This window comes from Giraffa tippelskirchi, chromosome 4, assembly GCF_054371585.1.
Source record: "Giraffa tippelskirchi isolate mGirTip1 chromosome 4, T2T-mGirTip1v1.2.pri, whole genome shotgun sequence".
Classification (NCBI taxonomy): Eukaryota; Metazoa; Chordata; class Mammalia; order Artiodactyla; family Giraffidae; genus Giraffa; species Giraffa tippelskirchi.
In genome coordinates, this window is record NC_137278.1 from 43,272,036 (window position 1) to 43,299,684 (window position 27,649).

A 27,649-nucleotide genomic window follows, 5' to 3' on the forward strand; every position below is an offset into this window, starting at 1 on the left:
TGTTTTCTGAATGTGATTTGGGAGAGCCTACAACTTTAATGGAGTGACCCTGGAATTGTTGCGTTTTTTTTTAAATTGGCATATAGTTGATTTACAATGTTGTATTATTTTCTGGTGTAAAACAAAATGATTCAGGATAGATAATGTACGTATATACATGGGGCCTCCATAGTGGCTCAGTGGTAAAGAATCTGCCTTCCAATGCGGAGATGCAGGTTTGATCCCTGAATTGGGACAATCCCCTGGAGAAGGAAGTGGCAACCTACTCCAATATTCTTGCCTGGGAAATCCCATGGACAGAGGAGCCTGGTGGGCTTACAGTCCACGGGGTCACAAAAGATTCAGACAGGACTTAGTGACTAAACAATATATATACATATATGTATATTCTTTATCATGTTCTTTTCCATTATAGTTCATTACAGTATACTGCATATAATTCCCTGTGCTATACAATAGGACCTTTCTATTTATCTGTTTCATATATAGAAGTTTGTATCTACTAATCCCAAACTCCTAATTTATTCCTCTCCCACCTTCTTTCCCCTCTGGTAACAGTAAGTTTGTTTTCCATGTGAGTCAGTTTCTGTTGTGTAAATTTCATTTGAATCTATTTTAGATTCCACATTTAAGTGATAGCACATGTTATTTGTCTTTCTTTGTCTGACTTTACCTAGTATGAGAATCTCAAGGTTCATCCATGTTGCTGCAAATGGCATTAACTCATTTTTTATTAACTGAATAATATTCCATTGTGTATATATACCACATCTACTTTAACCATTACTCTATCGATGGACGTTTAGGTTGCTTCCATGTCTTGGCTATTATAAAAAGTCCCACCATGAACATTGAGGTGCATGTATTTTTTAGACAGAGTTTTGTCTGAGCATATGCCCAGGAGTGGGATTATAGGATCATATGGTAGCTCTATTTTAGTTTTTTAAGGAACCTGCCACTGTTCTAATAGTGGCTGCACCAGTTTGGATTACCACCAACAGTGTTGGAGGGTTCCTTGTTCAAACCCTCTCCATCATTTATTATTTGTAGACTTTTTAAAATTTAATTTTTATTGTATATTGAAGTATATTGGTTTACAATGTTGTGTTAGTTTCAGGTATAGCATAAAGTGATTGATTTATACATATATCCATTCTTTTTCAGATTCTTTACCCATGCAGAATGTTGAGCAGAATTCCCTGTGCTACAGAGTAGATCCCAGTTAATTATTTTATACATAGTAGTATCAGTTCAGTCTCTCAGTCATGTCTGAACTCTTTGCGACCCCGTGGCCTGCAGTACGCCAGGCCTCTCTGTCCATCACCAACTCCCAGAGTTTGCTCAAACTCATGTCCATCGAGTCGGTGATGTCATCCAACCATCTCATCCTCTGTCGTCCCCTTCTCCTCCCGCCTTCAATCTTTCCCAGCATCAAGGTCTTTTCCAAGGAGTCAACTCTCCTCATCAGGTGGTCAAAGTATCGGAGTTTCAGCTTCAGCATCAGTCTTTCTAATGAGTATTCAGGACTGATTTCCTTTAGGATGGACTGGTTGGATCTCCTTGCAGTCCAAGGGACTCTCAAACATTTTCTACAACACCATAGTTCAAAAGCATCAATTCTTCTGTGCTCAGCTTTCTTTATAGTCCAACTCTCACATCCATACATGACTACTGGAAAAACCATTGCTTTGACTAGACCGACCTTTGTCGGCAAAGTAACATCTCTGCTTTTTAACATGCTGTCTAGGTTGGTCATAGCTTTTCTTCCAAGGAGCAAGCATCTTTTAATTTCATGGCTGCAGTCACCATCTGCAGTGATTTTGGAGCCCAAAAAAAATAAAGTCTGTCACTGTTTCCATTGTTTCCTCATCTATTTGCTATGAAGTGGTGGAACCAGATGCCATGATCTTTGTTTTTTGAATGTTGAGTTTTAAGCCAGCTTTTTCACTCTCCTCTTTCACTTTCATCACGAGATTCTTAAGTTCTTTGCTTTCTTCCAGAAGGGTGGTGTCATCTGTGTATCTGAGTCTATTGATATTTCTCCCAGCAATCTTGATTCCAGCTTGTGCTTCATCCAGCCTGGCATTTCGCACAATGTACTCTGCATATAAGTTAAATAAGCAGGGTGACAATATACAGCCTTGACGTACTACTTTCCCAATTTGGAACCAGTCTGTTGTTCCATGTCCGGTACTTGACCGGCATACAGATTTCTTAGGAGGCAGGTAAGATGGTCTGATATCCCCATCTCTAAGAATTTTCCAGTTTGTTGTGATTCACACAGTGAAAGGCTTTGGCATAATCAATAAAGCAGAAGCAGATGTTTTTCTGGTATTCTCTTGGTTTTTCGATGATCCAACAGATGTTGGCAATTTGATCTCTGGTTCCTCTGCCTTTTCTAAATCAATCAAACTTGAACATCTGGAATTTCATGGTTCACGTACTGTTGAAGCCTGGGTTGGAGAACTTTGAGCATTCCTTTGCTAGTGTGTGACATGAGTAGTAGTATATATACATGTTCATCCTAAACTGCTACATTAGCCCTTCCCCCACACACATTTCTCTTTTGGTAACCGTAAGTTTATTTTCTGATTCTGTGAGTCTGTTTCTGTTTACTAGATAAGTTCATTTGTATAAGTTGCTTCAAACTCCACATATAAGTGATATCATATGATATTTGGGAAAAGCTACCCACTCCGGTATTCTGGCCTGGAGAATTCTATGGATTGTATAGTCCATGTGGTAGCAAAGTGTCTGATATGACTGGGTGACTTTCACTTTCACGTCTTGGCTATTGTAAACAGTGTTGCAGTGAACATTGGGCTTTGGATGCTTGGGCGTTGATACCTTTTTAAATTATGGTTTTCTCTGGATGTATGCCCAGGATTAGAATTGCTGGATCATATAGTGATTCTATATTTACTTTTTTAAAGTAACTTCCATACAGTGCTGCATACTGATTCTCCATGTTGGTTGTACCAATTTGCATTCCCATCCACAGTGTAGGAGGGTTCCTGTTTCTCGACATCCTCTGCAGCATTTACTGTTTGTAGACTTTTTTGATGCTGACCATTCTGACTGATGAGAAGTGATACTTCGTTGCAATTTTTAATTGCATTTATGTAATAAGTAGTGGCATTGAGCATCTTTTCATGTGCTTTTTGCCCATGTATATGTCTTCTTTGGAGAAATACCTATTCAGATCTTCTGCCCATTTAAAAACAACTTTTAATATATAATTTTATTTGTTTATTTATTTTTGGCTGTGCTGCCTCTAAGGGCAACTCTCTAGCTGCAATGCACAGGCTTCTCACTTCGGTGGCCTTTCTTGATGGAGAGCACAGGATCTAGGATGTGTGGGTTTCAGTAGTTGTAGTTCCTGGGCTCTAGAGCACAAGCTCAATAGTTGTGGCTCACGGGCTTAGCTGCTCCTTGGCATGTGGGATCTTCCCAGATCAGGGATCGAACCCATGTCCTCTGCACTGAGACAGGAAGATTCTTTACCACTGATCCACCAGGGAAGCCCTTTTTGATCATTTTTTGATTAGGTTGTTTGCTGTTTTGATATTTAGGTGCATGAGCTATTTGTATGTTGCAAATATTTTCTCCCATTCTGTGTGTTGTCTTTTTGTTTTGTTTATGGTTCCCTTTGCTGTGTAAATGCTTTTAAGTTTAATTAGGTCCCCCCCCCACTCTTTTTAGTGGACCATTTTTAAAAGTCTCTTGAGTTTGTTAACATAATTTTTTGCTGTTTATGGTTTTTTTCCTTTTCTGCCATCAGGTGTGTGGGAACTTAGCTCCCTGACCTGGAATTGAACCTGCATCCCCTCCTGCATTGGCAGGTGAAATCCTAACCACTGGACCAAGAAGGAAGTACCCCCATTTGTTTATTTTTATTTTCATTACTCTTGAGAGGTGGATCCAAAAAGATACTGCTGAGGTTTATAGTAAAGAGTATTTTGCCTATGTTTTCCTCTAAGAGTTTTATTGTGTGTGGTCTTTCCTTCATTTTTATTTTTTTTCTTTTCTTTCTTTCGTTCTTTCTGTCTTTCTTTGTTTTGCCATACACTGACATGAATCCACCATGGGTGTACATGTTTTCCCCTTCCAGAACCCCTCTTCCACCTCGCTCCCCATCCCATCCCTCCGGGTCATCCCAGTGAAAACATAGGCAAAACACTCTCCGACATAAATCACAGCAGGATCCTCTATGACCCACCTCCCAGAATATTGGAAATAAAAACAAAAATAAACAAATGGGGCCTAATTAAACTTTCCTTCATTTTTACATTATTTTTGTGCATGGTGTTAGAGAATGTTCTAATTTTATTCTTTATATGTAGCTGTCCAGTTTTCTCAGCACCACTTATTGAAGAGACTATCTTTTCTCACTGTATAATCTTGCTTCCTTTATTGTATATTAATTGACCACAGGTCTGTGAATTTATCTCTGGACTGTCTATCCCATTCCGTTGATCTATATTTCTGTTTTTGTGCCCATACGATACTGTTTTGAGTACTATAACTTTGTGGTATAGTCTGATGTCAGGGAGCCTGATTCCTCCAGCTCTCTCTTTCTCAGGATTGCTTTGGCTCTTTGAAGTCTTTTGTGTTTCACACAAATAAAAAAAAATTTTTATTCTAGTTCTGTGAAAAATTCCATTGGTAATTTGATAGGGATTTCATTGAATCTGTAGATTGCCTCGGACAGTATAGTCATTTTGATAATATTGCTTCTTCCAATCCAAGAACACAGTATATCTCACCATCTGTTTGTGTCATCAGCAATTTTTTTAATCAGCATCTTACAGTTTTTAAGTATGGTTCTTCTGTCTCCGTAGGTAGGTTTATTCCTTGGTATTTTATCCTTTTTTGTATCATTGGCAAATGGGATTGTCTTAAATTTCTCTTTCGGAGCTTTCATTGTTAATGTATAGAAATGTAACAGGTTTCTGTGTATTAAACTTGTTTCCTGAAACTTTACTGAATTCATTGATAAGCTCTAGTATTTAGTTTTCTGGTAGTGTCTTTAGGATCTTCTATGTGCAGTATGTCATCTGCAAACACTGATACTTTTACTTCTTTTCCAATTTGGATTCCTTTTCTCTCTTTTTCTTCTTCAATTGCATGGCTAGGACTTCCAAAACTATATTTAATAAAAGTGGCAAGAGTGGACATCTTGTCTTCCTCCTGATCTTAGAGGAAATATTTTCAGCTTTTCACCGTTAAGAATGATGTTAGCTATGGCTTGTCATATATGTCCTTTATTATGTTGATACCCCTTCATGGATCACAGCTTTGTTGTGGTGAAGAGATGTGCATAACTCAGTGAAGCTAGGAGACATACCGTGCAGGGTGACCTAAGACAAATGGGTCCTAATGAAGAGTTCTGACAAAATGTGGTACACTAGGGGAGGAAATGGCAACCTACTGCAGTATTCTTGCCACGAGAACCCCATGAACAGAATGAAGGGGCAAAACAATATAACACCAAAGATGAGCCCCCAAGGTCGGTAGACGTCCAGTATGCTACTGGGGAAGAGCAGAGGGCAGTTACCTCTAAGTCAAAAAAGAATGAAGCAGCTGGGCCAAAGTGGAAATGATGCTCAGTTGTGGATGTGTTTGGTGGTGCAAGTAAAGCACAATGCTGTAATGTTAGTTCCAAGAATCAGGGTAAATTGGATGTGGTCAAACAGGAGATGGCAGGAGTGAACATCAACATTTTAGGAATCAATGAACTAAAATGGACAGAAATGGGAGACCTTAATTCAGATGAGTATTAATATCTACTGTGGGCAAGAACCACTTAGAAGAAATGGAGTAGCCCTCGTAGTAAAAAAAAAAAAAAAAAGAGTCAAAGTACAGTACTTGGATGCAACATCCAAAACGATAGAGTGATCTTGGTTCATTTGCAAGGCAAACCATTCAATATCACAGTATTCTAAGTCTATGCACCAACCACTGATGCTGAAGAAGCCAAAGTTGATTGTTTCTATGAAGACCTAGAAGATCTTCTAGAACAACAACAAAAGATGTGCTTTTCATCATAGGGGATTGAAATGCAAAAGTTGAAAGCTGAGAGATACCTGGAGTAACAAGACTTGGAGTACAAAATGAAGCAAGGCAAAGGCTAACAGAGTTCTGTCAGTAGAACACACTGGCCATAGAAAACATCCTTTTCCAACATCACAAAACGACTCTACACATAGACATCACCAAATGGTCAATACTGAAATCAGATAGATTATATTCTTTGTAGCCAAGATGGAGAAGCTCTATACAGTCAGCCAAAACAAGACCTGCAGCTGACTGTGGCTCAGATCATTAACTCCTTATTACAAAATTCAGACTTAAATTGAAGAAAGTATGGGAAATCACTGGAGCATTCAGGTATGCTCTAAATCAAATCACTTTATAATTACAGTGGAGGTGATGAATAGATTCAAGGGATTTTCTGGTGGACAGAGTTTCTGAAGAACTATGGATGGAGGTTCATAACATTGTATAAGAGGTGGTGATCAAAACCATCCCAAAGGAAAGAAAATGCAAGAAGGCCAAGTGGTTGTCTAACGAGGCTTTTCGAATAGTTGAGGAAAGAAGAGAAGAAAAAGCAAGAGAGAAAGGGAAGGATATACCCATATGAATGCAGAGTCACACAGAATAGCAAGGAGAAATAAGAAGGCTATCTTAAATGAGCAATGCAAATAAGTAGAGGGAAAACAACAGAATGGGAAGGACTAGAGATTTCCTCAAGAAAATTGGAGATATCAAGGGAACATTTCATGCAATGAGGGGCATGATAAAGGATAGAAACGGCAAGGACCGACCAGCAGCAGAAGTGATTAAGAAGAGATGGCATGAATACACAGAAGAACTATAGAGAGAAAAAGTCTTAATGACCCAAATAACCATGGTAGTGTGGTCACTCACCTAGAGCCAGACATCTTGGAGTATAAAGTCAAGTGTGCTTAGGAAGTGTTACTGCAAACAAAGCTACTGGAGGTGATGGAATTTCACCTGAGCTATTTCAAATCCTAAAAGATGATGCTGTTAAAATGCTGCACTCAGTATGTCAGCAAATTTGAAAAAGTCAGCAGTGGCCACAGAACAGGAAAAGATGAGGTTTCATTCCAGTCCCAAAGAAGGGCAATGCCAAAGAATGTTCAAACTATCATACAGTTGCACTTATTTCACATGCTAGAAAGGTTATGCTCAATATCCTTCAAGCTAGGCTTCAGCAGTATATGAACCAAGAACTTCCAGATGTACAAGCTGGGTTTAGAAAAGGCAGAGGAACAAATTGCTAACATTCGTTGGAGCACGGAGAAAGCAAGGGAATTTCAGAAAAAACATCTACTTCAGCTTCATTGACGATACTAAAGCCTTTGACTGTGTGGAGCACAACAAATTATGGAAAATTCTTGAAGAGATGGGAATACTAGACCACCTTACCTGTCTCCTGAGAAACCTGTATGCAGTCAAAAAGCAACAGTTAGAGCCTTACATGGAACAACGGACTGGTTCAGAATTGGGAAGGGAGTTTCAGAAAGCTGTGTATTTTCACCCTGTATTTAACTTATATGCAGAGTACATCATGCGAAATGCTGGGCTGGATGAATCACAAGCTGGAATCAAGATTGCTGGGAGAAATAACCACCTCAGATATGCAGATGATACCTCTCTAATGGCAGAAAGTGAAGGGGAACTTAAAAAAAAAAAAAAATAAAGACCCTCTTGATGCTTGCTCCTTGGAGGAAAAGCTATGACAAACCTAGACAGCATATTAAAAAGCAGAGACATCCCTTTGCTGACAAAGGTCTGTATAGTCAAATCAGTGGTTTTTCCAGTAGTCATGTATGGATGTGAGAGTTGGACCATAAAGAAGGTTGAGCGCCAAAGAATTTATGCTTTCCAATTGTGGTGCTGGAGAAGACTCTTGAGAGTCCTTTGGACAACAAGGAGATCAAATCAGCCAATCCTAAAGGAAATCGACCCTGAATATTCATTGAAAGGACTGATGCTGAAGCTAAAGCTCTAATACTTTGCCCACCTGATGCAAAGAGTCAGTCATTGGAATTAGATCCTGATGCTGCAAAAAATTGAAGGCAAAAGGAGAAGAGTGTGGTAAGAGGATGAAATGGTTACATAGCATCACCGACTCAATGGATGTGAATTTGAACGAACTCTGGGAGATAGTAAAGTACAGAGAAGCCTGGCGTGCTGCAGTTCGTGGGGTCAGAAAGAGTTGGACACAACTTAGTGACTGAACAATAACAACAACAAATAAGCTACCAGAGTGGCTTTCTGGCTGTCACACTTAGCCATTAACTATAAAGAGCACTCAGTTTCTGATTATTCTTCCTTAGAACATTAATACAACTTAGTAGTGGTCAACGTATGCTACTGTCTACTTACTAACCACTGCCCATCCACAGTCTCCACCCCCATTCCAGTACACCACAGAACAATTTAAAGAAAGGTTTGATTCATCTGTCAGGAGTCCTCAAGCCAATATTGCCCATTCAAACAGTCTGATGTCAGTCAGGAACAGAACTGCCTTAGTATCCCTTAGTGCCCTCATTTATTGCCTCAGAGCAGCTTGTGGAAAGTGTAGCGTTAACAGAAAAACACAACAGATTTTGAAATCGAACAGCTGGGGCTGTCAGTTACATTCTCTTCAGTAGGATCTCAGAATGATATTCTCATGAATGCCACATTGGGTCCTATAAATAGAAGTTGGAGAGACACCATGAAAACATCAGAGTAGAGCTCCAAGAATCAGTCCTTCTAATGAAGCAAACACTAAGCAAACAAAAACTGACAAAATTCACTTTTAAAAAACTCTAGAATCATATTTTTAAAACTTGCAGTAATCAGGGACATGCTTAATAAGGACAGAGACCACTAACTCGGTAAGGAAACATTGCTGCATTTTTGTTTACCTGTCTGCCATCCCCCATTCCCTAGTATGACAGTGGCAGTGGGGACAGTGGTCACCATTTCTGGTGTCAGCTAGCTGCCAGAGGTCCACAATGGACTTTTATCTCAAAAACTGGTCATGAATTTGGTCTTGTCATTTCCAGAGGGGCCACTGTAGACACTTGGTTTTATTTCACCACCTTCAGGCTGGAACAACATGTTTGGCAAAAGCATTTGTGTATGTCAAAAGCATTTCAAGACATAATATGCACAGCTGTCTCTTAGGCAAAGGATGAAGAGTGGGAAAAGTAGTGGATAGACAGAAAAACCTGAGAAAGAGAAGGCTAAGAGGAAGATTTGGGGAGGAATTAAGTTCTTTTTTGTAACTTAACTTTTTATTTTATATTGGAGTGTAGCCAATTTACAGTGTTCTTGTAGTTTCAGGTGCACAGCAGAGTGACTCAGCCATACATATACATGTATCCATTCTGCTGCACACTCTATCCATACAAGCTGCTGTACAGCATTGAGCAGAGTCCCCTGTGCTATACGGTGGGTCCTTTTTAGTTTTCCATTTTAAATATAAGGGGAATAAAGTCCTTAAAGGACTACCTCATATGCCAGGAAATCAGGGGTTCAACACGTATGCTCAGATCTGGATGTTTGCTCATAAAAAACCTGAGAGAACCCCAGAGTTAAAATTCTGGAGCAGTTTTGGGCTCTGCACAAGCATGAACGGACTTCTGAGGCTGAACTGTACATAGGTATGCTGGCTAAGTAGTGAAATGTGCCTTGGCTCAGATACAATCTACAAAGACTGAGAGGATTGCTTGTTTGTTGCTTCAGAATTTTTTAAAAGAACTGTCACATCAGTCTGTCAGGATGTTAAAAATATTTGGCTGATTGCTGAGGTAATGAAACAGATTTCAGTGATCACATATGACAATAAATATAGGCTTTGAGAATATCACTAAACAAGTGGATGACTTCCCTCAAAAGCAACAACAGTAAAACCTGTAATAATTTTATTTCCAAAGTTATCACTGTATTATATTCAAAACATATTATTTCCAACAAAAATTAAAAGGCATATAAAAAAGCAGGAAAGTGTGGCCCAAGCACAGGGGAAAAAATAGCATGCAGAAGCACAACAGTTTAAGTTAGCTGTCTTACATAAGCTTAGGGAACTAACAGAAATGATAGACAGTGATGTAAAGGAGATCAGAAGAATAATGTCTTACCAGATAGAGACTATCAATAGAGACTGAAATAATTAAAATAAACCAAATAGAAAATTTGGAGCTTAAAAGGTATAATAGCTAAAATGAAAAATCCACTAGATGGGCTCAACAGCAGATTTGAGTGGCAAAAGACAGAATCAGAGAATAGAACAATTAAAATTATCAAATCAGAGGAGCAGAGAGGAAAAAGAATGAAAAAAATGAACAGAATCTGAGCGGCAGGTGGGTTGCTATCAAGAGTATCCATTATGGGAGTCTTAGAAGGAAAGAAAAAAATTTTTTTAATTAGTTTATTTTCTTTTTTTTAACTTTACAATATTGTATTTGTTTTGCCATCCATTGACATGAATCCACCATGGGTGTACATGTGTTCCCCTTCCAGAACCCCCCTGGAGGGTTAGGGTTAGGGTTAGGGTAACCCTGGAGGGGGAGTTCTGGAAAGAAAATTTTGACTAAAGGCAGAAATCTACATATCCAAAACACACGATGAAATTCAAGTAGAATCAACTCAAAGAGATTCACATCAAAACACACAAAATCAAAATGTCAAAAAATAAAGACAGAGAATCTTAAAAGCAGCAAGCAAAAAGCAACTGGTCTTGTAGAAGAGCTCTTCAATAAGATTAACAGCTGACTTTTCATTAGAAACCATGGACGACAGAAGGTAGCAGGATAACATTTAAAGATCTAAAGAAAAGAGTCAACCAAGAATTCTACACCTGGCAAAACTATCCTTTAAAAAATGAAGGAAAAGTAAGATATTCCCAGATAAAAACTGAGGAAGTTCACTGCTAGTTGACCTTCCTTATAGAAATACTAAAGAGAGTCTGTCAAGCTGAAATGAAAGGACAGTAATTCAAAGCTGCTGCAAGAAATAAACAATACAAGGAAAGATAACTATGTAGGTAAATAAAAAATCCAGTATTATTATATTTTGGCTTGTACCTCTTCTTTTTCCCCATTTGATTTCAAAAACAGTGCATACAACAAAAATTGTAAATCTGTTAATGGGCACACAATATTTAAAGATATTTTCTTACAATAATAAAAAAAGGAGAGGATAGAGCTATATATAGAAACAAAGTATTGTATGCTGTAAAGTTAAGTTGGTATAATTTAAACTTAGATTGATATAAAATTAAGATATTGAAAGAGAAGGATCAAAATGGTACACTAGACAAAATCAATCATATGGAAAAGAAGGCAGTATTGCAGGAATTATGGAACAAAAAGATAGATGTAGAATACAGTAAAATGACAGGACTAAACTTCCTTATCAGTAATCACTCTAAATGAAAATGTATTAATCCCACCAATTAAAGTGCAGAGATTTAAAGAGTAGGAAAAAACGCGACCCAACTATATGTCGTCTAGAAGAGTCTCACTTTAGACTCAAAGACACAAATAGGTTGAAAGTGAAAGGATGGAAAAATATATTCCAAGCAAAAAAGTGACATCACTCTTAAATAGCACACACAAAATCTCACATGCTCCAGGATCCATGACAGAAACAGTAATCTGCTAGAAGCCTGGGTCAGAACTACCTGCTGATCTTGGAATCTCCAGAGAGGCAGGAAGCAACTGCAATTTACCCTAGAGACAATTAACATTTTTTATATATAACTTTTTTTTTTTTAAGTTATATTTGGCTGTGCTGGTTCTTCATTGCTAAACAAGGCCTTTCTCTAGTTGCGGTGAGTGGGGGCTACTCTGTACTTGCAGTGTATGGGGTTTCTCGTTGGTGGCTTCTCTTGTTACAGAGCATGGGCTCTTCCAGAGTATACAGACTTCAGTAATTGTGGTACACAGGCACAGTCGTTGTGGGGCGAAAGCTTAGTTTCTCTGCAGCATGTGAGATTTTCCCAGACCAATGATTGAACCAGTGTTCATTCTGGTTCAAACCAGTACACTGCATTGCAAGGCTTACTCTTAACCACTGGACAACCAGGAAGCCCATTTATGACTGTTATGTCTTCCTGTTATGCCTCCTTGTTTTTGATTTGTAGTCTATTTTATCTAGTAATTTTAATCATTCTAGCATTGTTTTCCATCCATTTACTGTCACACTGTCTGTATAGTAGATTTCTTATAAACTAGCATATAATTGAGTTTTGCTTTTTACCCATTCTAACAATCTTTTGTTTTGTTATTGGAGTGTTTAACCCATTAATAATTCAGTTCAATTCAGTTCAGTTGCTCAGTCATGTCTGACTCTTTGCAACCCCATGAACTGCAGCATGCCAGGCCTCCCTGTCCTTCACCAACTCCCGGAGTCTACCCAAACCCATGTCCATCGAGTCAGTGATGCCATCCAACCATCTCATCCTCTGTCGTCCCCTTCTCCTCCTGCCCCCAATCCTACTCAGCATTAGGGTCTTTTCCAATGAGTCAACTCTTTGCATGAGGTGGCCAAAGTATTGGAGTTTCAGCTTCAACATCAGTCCTTCCAATGAACACCCAGGACTGATCTCCTTTAGGATGGACTGGTTGGATCTCCTTGCAGTCCAAGGGACTCTCAAGAGTCTTCTCCAACACCACAGTTCAAAAGCATCAATTCTTCGGCGCTCAGCTTTCTTCACTGTCCAACTCTCACATCCATACATGACCACTGGAAAAACCATAGCCTTGACTAGACGGACTTTTGTTGGCAAAGTAATGTCTCTGCTTTTAAATATGCTATCTAGGTTGGCCATAACCTTCCTTCCAAGGAGGAAGCGTCTTTTAATTTCATGGCTGCAATCACCATCAGCAGTGATTTTGGAGCCCAAAAAAATAAAGTCTGACACTGTTTCCACTGCTTCCCCATCTATTTCCCATGAAGTGATGGGACCAGATGCCATGATCTTAGTTTTCTGAACGTTGAGCTTTAAGCCAATTTTTTCACTCTCCTCTTTCACTTTCATCAAGAGGCTCTTTAGTTCTTCTTCACTTTCTGCCATAAGGGTGTCGTCATCTGCATATCTGAGGTTATTGATATTCCTCCTGGCAATCTTGATTCCAGCTTCTGTTTCTTCCAGCCCAGCGTTTCTCATGATGTACTCTGCATAGAAGTTAAATAATCAGGGTGACAATATACAGCCTTGACGTACCCCTTTTCCTATTTGGAACCAGTCTTGTTCCATGTCCAGTTCTAACTGTTGCTTCGTGACCATTAATAATTACGTACTTATATATGCGGCTCAAAGTCAATCTGCCATTTTGTTTTCTGTTTATCTCTTATAATATTTGTTCCTCCATTTGTTTCTTTTGATTATTTGAGTATTTTTCAGAATTTTGTTTTATCTATAAGCTTTTTTAGCCATATCTCTTCACATTATGCAGCCATGAAATTAAAAGACACTTGCTTCTCGGAAGAAAAGCTATGACCCACCCAGGTTGCATATTAAAAAGCAGAGACATTACTTTGCCAACAAAGGTCCATCTAGTCAAAGCTATGGTTTTTCCAGCAGTCAGTATGGATCTGAGAGTTGGACTATAAAGAAGGCTGAGCACTGAAGAATTGATGCTTTTGAACTGTGGTACTGGAGAAGACTCTTGAGAGTCCCTTGGACTGCAAGGAGATCTAACCTGTCAATCCTAAAGGAAATCGATCCTGAATATTCACTGGAAGGACTGATGCTGAAACTGCAATATTTTGCTCACCTGAGGCAAAGAACCGACTCATTGGAAAAGACCCTGATGCTGGGAAAGATTGAAGGCAGGAGGAGAAGGGGACAACAGAGGATGAGATGGTTGGATGGCATCACTGACTCGATGGACAGGAGTTTGAGCAAGCTCCAGAAGTTGGTGATAGACAGGGAAGCCAGGCATGCTACAGTCCATAGGGTCTCAAATAGTCGGACATGACTGAACTTCACATTGTACTTTTTTAGTTGCTCTAGGGTTTACATTATATATCTGTAATGTTCCATAGTCTACTTCTAATTAATATAGTATTAGTTCATGTAAAATGCAGAAATCTTAGATCTCAACTGGTTCATTTACCATCCTTATCCCATTCTTCATCGTATAGTTGCCACATATATTACTTACATATGTTATCAGTTCAGTTCAGTTCAGTTGCTCAGTCATGTCCGACTCTTTACAACCCATGTACTGCAGCACGCCAGGCCTCTGCGTCCATCACCAACTCCCAGAGTTTACTCAAACTCATGTCCATTGAGTTGGTGATGCCATCCAACCATCTCATCCTCTGTTGTCCCCTTCTCCTCCCTCCTTCAATCTTTTCCAGCATTAGGGTCTTTTCCAATGAGTCAGCTCTTCGCATCAGGTGGCCAGAGTATTGGAGTTTCAGCTTTAGCACAGTCCTTCCAATGAACATTCAGGACTGATTTCCTTTAGGATGGACCTGTTGGATCTCCTTGCAGTCCAGGGGACTTGGAGTTCTCTAGCACCACAAAAATCTTCTCTAGCACCACAACTGGTAAGCATCAATTCTTCAGTGCTCTACCTTTTTTATGGTCCAACTCTCACATCTGTACATGAATACTAGAAAAACCATAGCTTTGATTATACAAAGCTTTGTCGGCAAAGTGATGTCTGTGCTTTGTTCTTTAATGTCTCTGCTTTTAAATACACTGTCTAGATTTGTCATAGCTTTTCTTCCAAAGAGTACATGGCTGCAGTCACAGTCTGCAGTGATTTGGGAACCCAGCAATATAAAATCTGACACTGCTTCCATTTTCCCCCCTTCTATTTGCCTTTATTCTGTTTTTATCTAAGTTTTAAATGAGATATTTAGCTCATCAATCATTAACCTTTCTTCTTTACCTAATATAAGCACTTAAAAAAAGACAAATTTCTCTTCAATTGTCTCATTTGCTCAAGTTTTTATTTCTAAGTATTTTAAAATTTATAATTTTTCTTTGATTAATGACTTTAATTTCTAGATGTGTATGAATTTATTACTTATCTTTTTATCAGAAACTGCATTGCTAATAGATTCATTATATATATTATTCCTTACAATGTATTGAGAAATGCTTTTTTATTTACTAACAGAATTTTGTAAGGATTCCATGTATTTTGAGAAAGATGTATATTTACTAATTAATGAGTAAGAAGTTCTGTGTATCGAATAAATCTAGCTGTGTAATTATGTTAAGACCTCTCTTTGTTTACTGATTTTACTGCTTGGCCCTACTGTCTTCTATGTCCCATTGTCGCCATTGAGAGGTCTGGTGTCAGTCTGTTTGTAGGTTATCTCGTTTGTAGTGATCTTTCTTCTCTCTGGCTTTTTAAGATCTTTTTCTTTTTGGAATTCTGCATCTCTGCTATAGATGTGCATAATTATAGATTCTTTTCAATGTATCCAGCTTGTATATTGTCCCTCTTGTGTTTATTGATTCATATCATTTATGAGCTCTGGAATATTCTCTGCCTTTAATTACCTGATTAGTCATGTTAGACTTTTCCATGTTCTCTGCATTGCTAAACTTACTTTATATTTTTCTCTCTTGTCTCTCTGTATACCATTCTATTTAATTCCTTATTTTATGCCTCTTTTACTTCATTAATTCTCTCTTTGTGCTGAAATATTTAACTACAGTTTTTCATTTCCAGAAGTTCTATTTATTTCTTCAAATGTCTACCTGATAATTTTTTATTATTAATATATCCTGTTGTATGCTTCTTTTCATTGTTCCATCATTATTTTTTAAATATCTTATGCTGATTTATTTTATATTCTAACTTTAATAATTCAATTATCTGAAATCTGGGGAGAAGTAAATCTGTTGTTTATCTTCTAATTTTCCATTATAGTAGCTTGTTTTCTTTTGTATTTGGTGATGTTTCATTGTGAACTTGTACTTGTTTTAATTTATGGCAATCCTGGTGGCTTCTATCAAAAGTGTTTTAATCCAAAGATGAATTTTCTTTTTATTGTTTCTGTCAATGTTAAGGGCACTTAAAACCTGCCATCATTTTAGCCTGTGGCTTAATCAGAAGTCTCAGGGTAAGCACCTTTATCTTGTGACTTGTTCAAGGCTCAGTCTTCTGAGGGTGACGGCTCAGACTAGTTCTGCCTTTTTTCCCTCTTTTGCTCTCTGCTCAGGGAGCATTACTCTGGTGTCAATCAAGGAACTTTGGTTAGTTAGTCATTTTGTAATTGAGAGTGTGGTATTCTCGGAAACTTTTTTTTAAAGAGTTCTGTGTTGTATTTTAACATATATTTATAAGCAGTCTAATTGGGAGCACTCTTTGATATTTTTGGTTGATCATGCTACCAGATGCCAAAGCCAATTCTTTCGTTTTCTCAGAATGTGAATCATTACCTCTTACCTAGAAAGAAGTGTACTACCTAAGCTGTCCACTTTAATTTTATATTTCTCAATTTCAGTTCATCATATATATGGTTGCCAAATTGATGTATAAATGGACGTATCAGACAGACTCTCTGGTTATCACTGCCCTGTCAGGGGTGTGGTCTGCTCTTTAGTTGTTGGAGCAGAGGTCCCCAGGTTAGGTCTTTTCTGATCTGTGGTGTGAGGTAGGTGGGATCAGAGAACTCCCACTGGGAGAGAAGCCACTTAGCATTCTGCCTCTGAGATGTTCACCCCTGGGTGTGCTCTGCTGTGTTACCTTTCCCCTGTTGTGTGAGCTCTCAAATTACATACTTGTTGGAACTTCCCTTGGCCACACTTTAACTGTGGGTATGCTGGCAATTGGCCCTGGTATCTCTCAGGCACTGTTTTCACCAGTGGACTGGTGTAGATCTAGTGTTCTTTTCTTTAATACTTCTTGAATTTTCTTCTTTTTTAATTTGCTCACCCTTCACCCCACTCTACCTACATTACTGTTTAAGCATTTATACAAACTTTTAATGATTGCTATTTGTAATTTGGTTGTGATAGTTACCAAAATCAAACAATTATCTTCAACAATTCAAGAAGCAAGGACCTTAGCACTTTAACTTTTTTCTGATTAATATGACATATCTAATTAGTGTTTTCTGATCTTAAAAATAGCAAAACATTTGTATATGTGCATGTATGTCTGTGTGTATTTATCAGCCTGTATATTAGCCAAATCTTTTCTTTTAAGCTATTCCTTCTTGCTTCTCAAACCTTCCTTCTGGGATCATTTTCCTTTTTCCCTGGGTTATGTCCCCTAGAAGTCCCTTTACTGAAAATCTGTTGAATGCTTTCAGTTTTTACATATCTGAAAGTGTCTTTATTTTGCTTTACCTGTTGAGAATTCCATTATTATATTATACAAGAGAAATGCTTATTTTCTCACTATCATTTAAAGATGCATCCCTACTGTCTTCTACACCCCATTGCTGTCATTGAGAGGTCTGGTGTCAGTCTATTTGTAGGTTATCTTCTTTGTAGGTCACCTGTCTTTTCTCTTGCTTTTTAAGACCTTTTTATTTTTAGAGTTCTGCATCTTCATTGTATATATGCATAATTATATATTCTTTTCAGTGTATCCTGATTGATATATATTGTCCCTCTTGTGCTTATTGATTCATATCATTTATCAGCTCTGGAAAATTGTCCACATTGACTTTAATTACCTGATTAGACGTGTTAGACTTTTCCATGTTCTCTGTTTTGCTAACTTCCATGTTCTTTGTATTGCTAACTTCCCTTTATATTTTTTTCTCTTGTCTCTTTAACATTTTGTAATTCCTTACTTATGCCTCTTTTATTTCACTAATTCTCTCTTTATACCAAATTATTTAACCTCAGTTTTTCATTTCCAAAAGTTCTATTTTTCTTAAAAAATCTACTGGGTAACACTTTTATTATTAATATATCCTGTTGTAATCTTATTTTCATGGCTCCATCATTATTCCTTTAAATATGCTTACCTGTTTTACATTCTAACTTTAATAATTCAATCATCTGAAATCCAGGGAGAAGTAAATCTGTTGTTTATTTTCTAATTTCCCATCACAGTAGCTTGTTTCTTTTGTATTTAGTAATGTTTCAGTGTGAGCTCATACTTGTTTTAATTTATGGCAATCCCGGTGACTTGTATCAAAAGTGCTTTAATCCAGACATGAATTTTCTTTTTACTGTTTCTGCCTTTGTTAAGGGCACTTAAAACTTGGGATCGTTTTAGCTTAATCAGAAGTCTCAGTTAAGCACCTTTACCTTAAGACTTGGTCAAGGCTCAGTCTTCTGAGGGTGATGGCCAGAGTAGTTCTGCCCTTTTTCCCCATTTTTTTAATCTCTGCTTATGGATCCTAACTCTAGTTTCAGTCAAGGAACTTTGGTTAGTTGGTTATTTTTTGATTGAAAATGTGTTATCCTTGGAAATTTCCTTTTTTTTTTTTTTAAGAGTCTTTTATGTTGTACTTTAAGATATATTTTATAAGCAGTCTAGTTGGGAGCACCCTTTGGTATTTTTGGTTGATCATACTACCAAATGCCAATGCCAATTCTTTCATTTTATCATAATGTGAATCATTACCTCTTACCTAGAAGGAACTGTACCTCCTAAGCTGCTCATCTTAATTTCATATTTCCCAATTCCAATGAATCACATATATGGTTGCCAAATTGGTGTCTCAGTGGACATATTAGACATGTTAAATTTGAGATACCTGGAACAAAAGAGTTTAGAGCTCCAGGAATAAATGGATACTAGAGATTTGTGTCTTTGATGTATCAATGCCATAGGCGTAGTTAGGGTAACTGAGGTAGTAACCCTATCTGAGTAGGTTACTGCCTGGTCCTTCATGGAATAGGCAGAGAAAACTTTAACTTAAAAAGGAGACTAAGAAAGTGAAATCTAAGAATTGAGAAAACAGAAGATGAATCTCCAAATGCAAGAATGAATCTCCAAATGCAAAGAAAGAGGGTTTCAAGTAGGGGAAGATGTGGCCGAAAGAGCACACAAGATAAGAACTTATCTTTAAGTTTGAATTTAGAGGATGAATAATTACTACTGCTAGAAAAGTTTCAATGTAGTGGGTGGGAACAAATGCAAAATGGCAGTAAACTATGAATAGTATTAATAGTACAACTTGCTGATCTACTGTCCTCTTCCTTATTACATCCCACATCCACTGAATATATAGAGTCAGCCATTTTCCTGGAACAAAAATGAACACAATTTTCTTCTGATCTTCCATAGTTGAAAAGGATTCAGCAAATTCTGGAGATACTAGTAAGAAGAACCAGAGAGTAGATGGGAGAACAGCTATCAAACACAGTATGGAAATTACAAAGTGTTTCAGTTTCTGGCCTACCAGCTCATATGGAATAATAATAAGCCTTGTTTGAATTTTAATTATATTAGCTATTTCACTAATAAACTTTATGTACTCTGTTAATAATAATATTTCACATTTCTGCTATGTTTTATTTGAAAATTTAGTATATTTTATACCGTCATATTTCACAGTATAGAACAGAACAACTTGGTTATATATCTGCTTGTTTCTTGAGTCAGAAAAACTGATAGTTACATCTGTGTAAGTTTCAGCATAGATGACCTTTCATTCCAAAATCCTGTGCAAATTATATGTTCATGACATGCTTTTCTCTCAGGACTTGAAATTTTCTATAGAGGTAATTAATGTAAACTAAAGTTTGTTCTCACAAAGAAAATTCTTAGTTATACCTCAGGGAAAGATAGCCTGATTGTGATGAAATAGTAGAAAAGTAATACCTTTTTAAAATACTTAGAAATCACTTATTATTTTCATTTACAACAGCAAGGGATGTTTTTACCCCAGATTCACAAATGTGAGAGTTTTGTAAAATGCAACATATGACTTCTCAACTTTTACCTAAGAAACATAAAATATAATTATATGATTTATTAATTGCTCTTATCCTGCTAGATTGTCCATATCCTGCTACTTTCCTCTTACACAACAAAATACAACAAAGGAAAAAATAATGAGAAAATGTATTTCCTAAGCTATCATTTCTCTACATTTAGCAGCACCTAATCTGGTTATGTTTGTCCTTGACAGTTACACTGAACCCCTCCACAGGCTGTGTGCATCAGCACCTCCTAAGTACAGTAAGAGTTCACACAGGGAAGATGTCAGCCGGCGAAGTCCCTACTGTTTGAGGATATTTTCATCAGAACAAAAACAATAGCATAAAACTACATTAAACAGACTGCTCTCTCCTCTTCTATAGTTTTGTTCACAACATATAACATTTCTTCCTTACAGGTACCAAAGATTTGAAAAGGCATTTCTGTTAGCTGTTGACATTGGTGCTCGTGACCTGTTTATGGTGAGTCATTCCTTGAGATGATTTTGTGCCTTCGGTTCTAACGCTGAGTAAGTTGTCAGCTTTTGTGACCATTAAAAAGGATTAGTGTCATTTGTGCCTTCGACACATGGTGGGAAAGCATTATTCCATCTTGGCTTGCAGCTTTGCCTTCATGAAACTGGTCAATAGCCATCTAGTCTCTTTTGACTTGCTGACATTTTCCTTGCCAGACCCAAAGGATTTTTTATGTTTTCTAAGAATTTATAATTCTTGAATGTCTCTCCTCGTGTACTTTGATGTGAGAGGATGACACCTTTGTATCTAACAAGCTTAAATTTCTTTCTAATCTATCCCCTATAGAAGTACAGCTTCAGAGACCAGGACACAGGACAAGACATGTCCCCAAGATCTTGAATGTGCTCAGTTTGTCCCTTAGGTTTTAGTGAGAAGTAACAGTTTGAATGTTCTCATTTGTATTTTTAAAGTGACCACACTGCAAAGTAGATCCAAGAGAATATAAGTTCAAATATGCTTTAATCCTCAATTTATTAGTTATGGAACAGTAAAATAGTTTCTTACACATCTCTGTGCTCTGTATTAGGTTCTAATTTTATAAGATCTTTTGCCACAATGAGATCAGATAAACAAAGGTGAGGTTCCTGATTTTCGGCACATTCTGCTCCATAGAAATTTCATTGCTGTCAAAAAATCTTGAAAACAACAAAAACTTTGAGAAGGCTCTTTTATCTGAATCTTCTGTACAGTGAAGACATTTTGTACTTTAAGCTTTGATGCTTTAGATGTTAATATGGGTTCATGATATTAGTTATCTTGTCTTTGAAATGAGTTTGCTGTTTAAATTCTAATTTTGCATCACTCAATTAAATTGTGCTTTGTGCATTCATTGATCATGGAAAAAATCTCTCTAATTACTTCAAATGTATGAACCTTTTGTTATTTGTTGGTTGTCTGTATTTTGTTAGGTTACATTGATCAGGCATATTAGTATATTAAGGGAACATTTTATTATTTTCACCAAAGTCTATGCATGCAAACATCACAGTGTCAGAAATTTAATTACAACACTTCTTAGATTTTCTGACCCAAGTGACTTTGTCGCTTTATTTCCTCCTCACCTCTGCCACTAACTCAGTAATAAAGATAGATTTTCTTCCTATTTCCTTATTTTTTTATGTCTGTAGTCCCAGTCTTCTTTCTAGCCAAGATAATAACTAAAGAGATTAATATTTATATGTTTAGTGTCTGATAAACTTTCTTTCCCAATGTATTATTATACTGTTCTGTAATTTATGCTGCATTAACTATTAACCAATACATAATCATCAAAGCCTGGGGGCTACAGTCCATGGGGTCGCAAAGAGTCAGAAACGACAGAGCACACACCCATACTCATCAAAGCCATCTTACAAACTTCTTTTCAAATAATATCTGTTTTCAGCATTTAGTCTCAGTTTAGGCAGTAGCAGTATAAAGTCTCCATGTTAGTTTAAAGCCAAATAGACTTTCTACTAATAGGCTAACCTTAACCCATTAGGATTTTTACTAGTAAAAGATAAAAATCTAAAATAAGGAAGTAAGAGATACTTTTGCTTTCCTTCTTATTTGTAATAGTGAACAATCAAAATGCTACATCCTTATTCTTCATATGTAACTTTGTTTATTTATAGCCCAAGGTCTGCCTTTGGTGCTGGTGCTAAGTTGCTTCAGTCGTGTCCGACTTTGTGCGACCCCATAGACGGCAGCCCACCAGGCTCCGCCATCCCTGGGATTCTCCAGGCAAGAACACTGGAGTGGGTTGCCATTTCCTTCTCCAATGTATGAAAGTGAAAAGTGAAAGTGAAGTCGCTCAGTCGTGTCTGACTCTTAGCGACCCCATAGACTGCAGCCTACCAGGCTCCTCCGTCCATGGGATTTTCCAGGCAAGAGTACTGGAGTGGGGTTGCCATTGCCTTCTCCGAGGTCTGCCTTTAGGAAGCATTAAAAGCCTTAAGAGAGCATTAAGGCCTTAAAGTTCCATTTAAGCGTATGAATCTACCGTGTACATTTGATGTTCCACATTGAAATTGTCTAAAGAATTTATCATGTTTTCTAATCAATTATTACTATTTAAATTATGATCTAGCCTATATACTAAGAATTATTACCTCTTTGGATTTAAAAATTTTTTAAATAAACAGTAGTATTCTTACCTATAAATTACCTTCTACCCCTAAGATATCTCATCCTTAAAGAATAAAAATATGACTACATTGAACACAAAGGGATCACAAATAACATGTAATGCTTAACCTGAGAATATTCTTTTTCATTAGCATATCTGTTGGTGGTAGAGAGATAAAAGACATAGAGCATGATAGAGCAGACCTTCAATATTAAAAAGTCAGTATGTGGCTACTAGACCTGATGAAATGAGCCAGAAAGGACCTCTTTGTCTACTTTACACATAGCCTAAGTGATCATCTTCTAAATTAGAGGTCAGCAAACTATGGCCTACCAGGCAAATTTAGCCCCTAAATGGCTTTTTACAGTTTTAAATCATAAAAAAACAAAAGAAAAATAGTATCAATATACTTTAAAATATATGATATTAAAAATACATGATATTCAAATTCAGATTTTCATATCCATAAATGAAGTGGTATTGAAACATAGCCAAACTTACTTATGTAATGTGTATGACTGCTTTATGATGGCAGAGTTGAGTGGGTGCAGGAGACTTGCTGACTTGTAGAGCCTAAAATATTTACTCTCTGGTGCTTTACAAAATATGTTTGCAGACCTCTGGTCAAAACAATCATAATTTATAATTTCACTCCTCCATATTTAAAACCTTTTAGCATCTTCTCATTGCCTTTGGGATAAATTCTAACTCCTTAAAGTGGCATCTACAGCCCCTCCACTCTCACCTCTCAGCTACATCAGCTTTCTTTCAGTTCTGGGAAGTATACTCTACTCTTTGTTATATCCAGATCATGTTAAGGAAGGGTGTAGTGGGAAGGTGTAATGGTAGATACATGGAATTTGGGTCATAAGTTGTCTTCAAAGTCAGTAACTTTTGAGTTTTATGTGTAAATGATGATAATAATATAGTACCTATCCATACGTTGGATTTTTTTTATTGAATAAAAGAGGTTTTGAATTCTATAATGCTTTACAATTTTTAAGTTTCACACAGATGATTTTATACAATCCCATACTAACCATTTGTTTTTCTCTGCCCCTCCTGCTTCCCTCTTCAAACTGGTAACCACTAGTTTGTTCCTTAAGTCTGCTTCTTTTGGTATATTCACTAGTTTGCTGTAGTTTTTAGATATCATACAGTATTTGTCTTCCTCTGACTTATTTTACTTAGCATGATGCCCTCCAAGTCCACCCATAGTGTTTCAAATGGCAAAATTTCATTCTTATTTATGGTTGAGTGGTATGCTTATATATATACATATATATATATATATATACACACATACACACACACATATATATATATATATATGAAAAGATGTGTTTTATATATATTTATTTATATAATACCTTGGTAATTGTAAATAATGCTGCTATAAACATTGAAGTGCATGTATCTTTACAAATTAGTGGGTTTTGTTTTTCAGATATATATCCAGGAGTGGAATTGCTAGTATTACTATTTTTATTTATTTGAGGAAACCCCATACTGTTTTCCACAGTGACTGCACCAATTTACATTCTCACCAACAGTGTATGATGCTTTCCGTTTCTCCACATCCTCACCAACATTCGTTGTGTTCTTCTTGATGGCAGCCATTCTGACTGGTGTGAGGAGATATCTCATTGTGGTTTTGATTTGCATTGCCTTGATGATTAGTGATGCTGAGAATCCTTTCATGTGCCTGTTGGCCATGTGCATATCCTTCTTGAAGCAATTGTCTATTCAATTATTCTGCTCATTTTGTAATTGAGATTTGGGGTTTTTTTTTGATGTTGAGTCGTAGGAGCTTTTTACATATAATGAATGTTGTTGTTGTCATTCAGTCGCAAAGTCATGTCTGACTCTTTGTGACCCCATGGACTGCAGCACAACAGGCTCCTGTGTCCTCCACTATCTCCCAGAGTTTGCTCAATTTCATGTCCATTGAGTCAATGATGCTACCTCACCATCTCATCCTCTGCCACCCCCTACTTCATAGGCCTTCAGTCTTTCCCAGCATCAGGATCTTTTCCAGTCAGCCCACTTTTCCAATAAGGTGGCCAAAGTATTGGAGCTTCAGCTTCAGCATCAGTCTTTCCAATGAGTATTCCGAGTTGATTTACTTTACAGTTGACTGGTTTGATCTCCTTGCAGTCCCTCAAGAGTCTTCTGTAGCACTACAACTCGAAAACATCAATACTTTGGTGTTCAGCCTTCATAAAGGTCCAACTCTCACATCCATACACAACACTGGAAAAAACATAGCTTTGACTATACAGACCTTTGTTGGCAAAGTGATGTCTCTGCTTTTTAATATGCTGTCTAGGCTTGTTATAGTTTTCCTTCCAAGGAGGAAATGTCTTTCGGTTTCATGACTGTAGTCACCATCCATAGGGATTTTGGAGCCTAAGAACATAAAATCTGTCACTGCTTCCACTTTTTCCCCTTCTGTTTGCGATGAAGTGATGGGACTGGATGCTATGATCTTAGTTTTTTACTGTTGATTTTTAAGCTAGCTTTTTCACTCTCCTCTTTCACCTTCATCAAGAAGCTCTTTAGTTCCTCCTTCCTTTCTGCCATTAGAGTGCTATCATCTGCAATCTAAGGCTGTTGATATTTCTTCCACCAATCTAGATTCCAAAGTTGTGATTCATCCACCTTGGCATTTCACATGATGTACTCTGCATATAAGTTATATAAATAGGGTGACAATATACAACTTTGAGGTACTCCTTTCCCAATTTGGAACCACTCAGTTGTTCCATGTCTGGTTCTTACTGTTGCTTCCTGACCCATATACAAGTTTCTCTGGAGATATGTGAAGTGGTCTGGTAGTCTTATGTAGTCTAAATTCATCCCTTTAAGAATTTTCCACAATTTGCTGTGATCCACACAGTCAAAGGCTTTAATGTAGTCAGTGAGGCTCTGTAATTCCCTTGCTTTCTCCATGATCCAGCAAATGTTGCCAATTTGATCTCTGGTTCTTCTGGCTCTTTGATACCCAACTTCTACATCTGGAAGTTCTCGGTACATGTGCTGCTGAATGCAAGCTTGAAGGATTTTGAGCTAACCTTACTAGCATGTGAAATGAGTGTAATTGTATAGTATTTGAACATTCTTTGGCATTGCCCTTCTGTGGGATTAGAATGAAAACTAATCTTTTCCAGTCCTGTGGTCACTGCTCAATTTTCCAAATTTCATCCTATATTGAGTACAACACTTTACACAGCATCATCTTTAGGATTTGAAATAGCTCAGCTGGAATTCTGTCACTTCCACTAGCTTTGTTTGCAGTAATGCTTTCTAAGGCCCACTTGACTTCACAGTCCAGGATGTCTGGCTCTAGGTGAGTGACCAAACTACCATGGTTATCTGGGTCATTAAGACTTTTTTTGTACAGTTCTTCTGTGTATTCTTCCCACCTCTTCTTAATCTCTTCTGCTCCTGTTAGATCCTTACCATTTCTATCCTTTATCATGCCCAGCCTTGCATGAAATGTTCTGTTGATATCTCTAGTCTTCTTGAAGAAGTCTCTAGTCTTTCCCATCCTGTTGTTTTCCTCTATTCCTTTGCATTGTTCATGTAAGAATGCCTTTTTATCTCTCCTCACTGTTCTCTGGAACTCTGCATTCAGTGGGGTATATATTTCCCTTTCTCACTTGCCTTTTGCTTCTCTTCATTCTTCGGCTTTTATTTATTAAAAAAAAAAAAACCTTTTATTTATATAAAAAAAAACCTTTTATTTATAATAAAAGCTTCGGCATTTATTAAAAAAAAACCCTCCTCAGACAACCACTTGCCTTCTTGCATTTTTTTTTCCTTTGGGATGTTTTTGGTCACTGTCTCCTGTACAGTGTTATGAACCTCTATCTATAGTTCTTCAAGCACTCTGTCTACCACATCTAATCTGTTGAATCTGTTACTCTCACTGTATAATCATAAGAGATTTGATTTAGGTCATAACTGAGTGGCCTAGTTGTTTTCCCTACTTTCTTCAGTTTAAGCCTGAATTTTGCAATAAGGAACTCATGATCTGAGCCATGGTCAGCTCTAGGTGTTGTTTTTGCTGACTGTATAGAGCTTCTCCATCTTCGGCTGCAAAGAATATAATCAATCTGATTTTGGTATTGACCGTCTAGTTATGTCCATGTGTAAAGTCATCTCTTGGGTTACTGGGAAAGGATGTTTGCTATGACCAGCATGTTCCCTTGACAGAACTCTGTAAGCGTTTGTCCTACTTCATTTTGTACTCCAAGGCCAAATTGGCCTATTACTCTGGATATCTCTTGACTTCCTAATTTTGCATTCCAATCCCCTATGATGTAAAGACCATCTTTTTTTTTTTATGTTAGTTCTAGAAGGTCTTATAGATCTTCATAAAACTGTCAGCTTCAGCTTCTTTGGCATCAGTGGCTGGGGCAGAGACTTGGATTACTGTGATGTTGAATAAGGTTTGCCTTGGCAACAGAGATCATTCTCTCCTTTTTGAGATTTCACTCAAGTACTGCAATTCAGACTCTTGTTAACTATGAGGGCTACTCCATTTCTTCCAATGGATTCTTGCCGACAGTAATAGATACAATGTTTACATGAATTAAATTTGCCCACTCCTGTCCATTTTAGTTCACTGATTCCTAAAATGTCAATGTTCACTCTTGCCATCTCCTGCTTGGTCACGTCCAATTTACCTTGATTCATGGACCTAACGTTCCAGTTCCTATGCAATATTGTTTTGTACAGCATCAGACTTTACTTTCACCACCAGACATATCCACAACTGAGCATCATTTCTGGTTTGGCCCAGCTCCTTCATTCTTTCTGGAGCTGTATTAGTATTTGCCCTCTACTCTTCCCCAGTACCATACTGGACACCTTCCAACTGGGGGTACTCATCTTCAGGAGTCATATCTTTTTGCCTTTCATACTGTTAATGGGGTTCTCATGGCAAGAATCTGGAATGGATTGCCATTTCCTCCTCCAGTGGACACATTTTATCAGAACGTCATTATGACTTGTTTGTCTTGGATGGCCCTGCACAGCATGGCTCATAGCTTCACTGAGTTACGCAAGCCCCATCGCCACAACAAGGCTGTGATCAAGGGGATATATGAATATTAACC

General features: G+C 37.4%; 1 protein-coding gene across 21 annotated transcripts in view; it reads left to right on the forward strand.

The window, feature by feature from the left end:
* The window catches only part of WDPCP (WD repeat containing planar cell polarity effector), a 307,323-nt gene that overhangs the window by 219,101 nt on the left and 60,573 nt on the right, over window positions 1-27,649 (forward strand). For all 21 annotated transcript variants that reach the window (XR_014081750.1, XR_014081749.1, XR_014081751.1 and 18 more), the window contains one exon: window positions 20,302-20,365. Coding sequence is in view for 17 of the 21 variants with exons in the window: in XM_081588356.1 (XP_081444482.1) it covers window positions 20,302-20,365 (64 nt within the window). In the remaining 4 variants the exon portion in view is untranslated. The remainder of the gene's footprint in view (window positions 1-20,301; window positions 20,366-27,649) is intronic.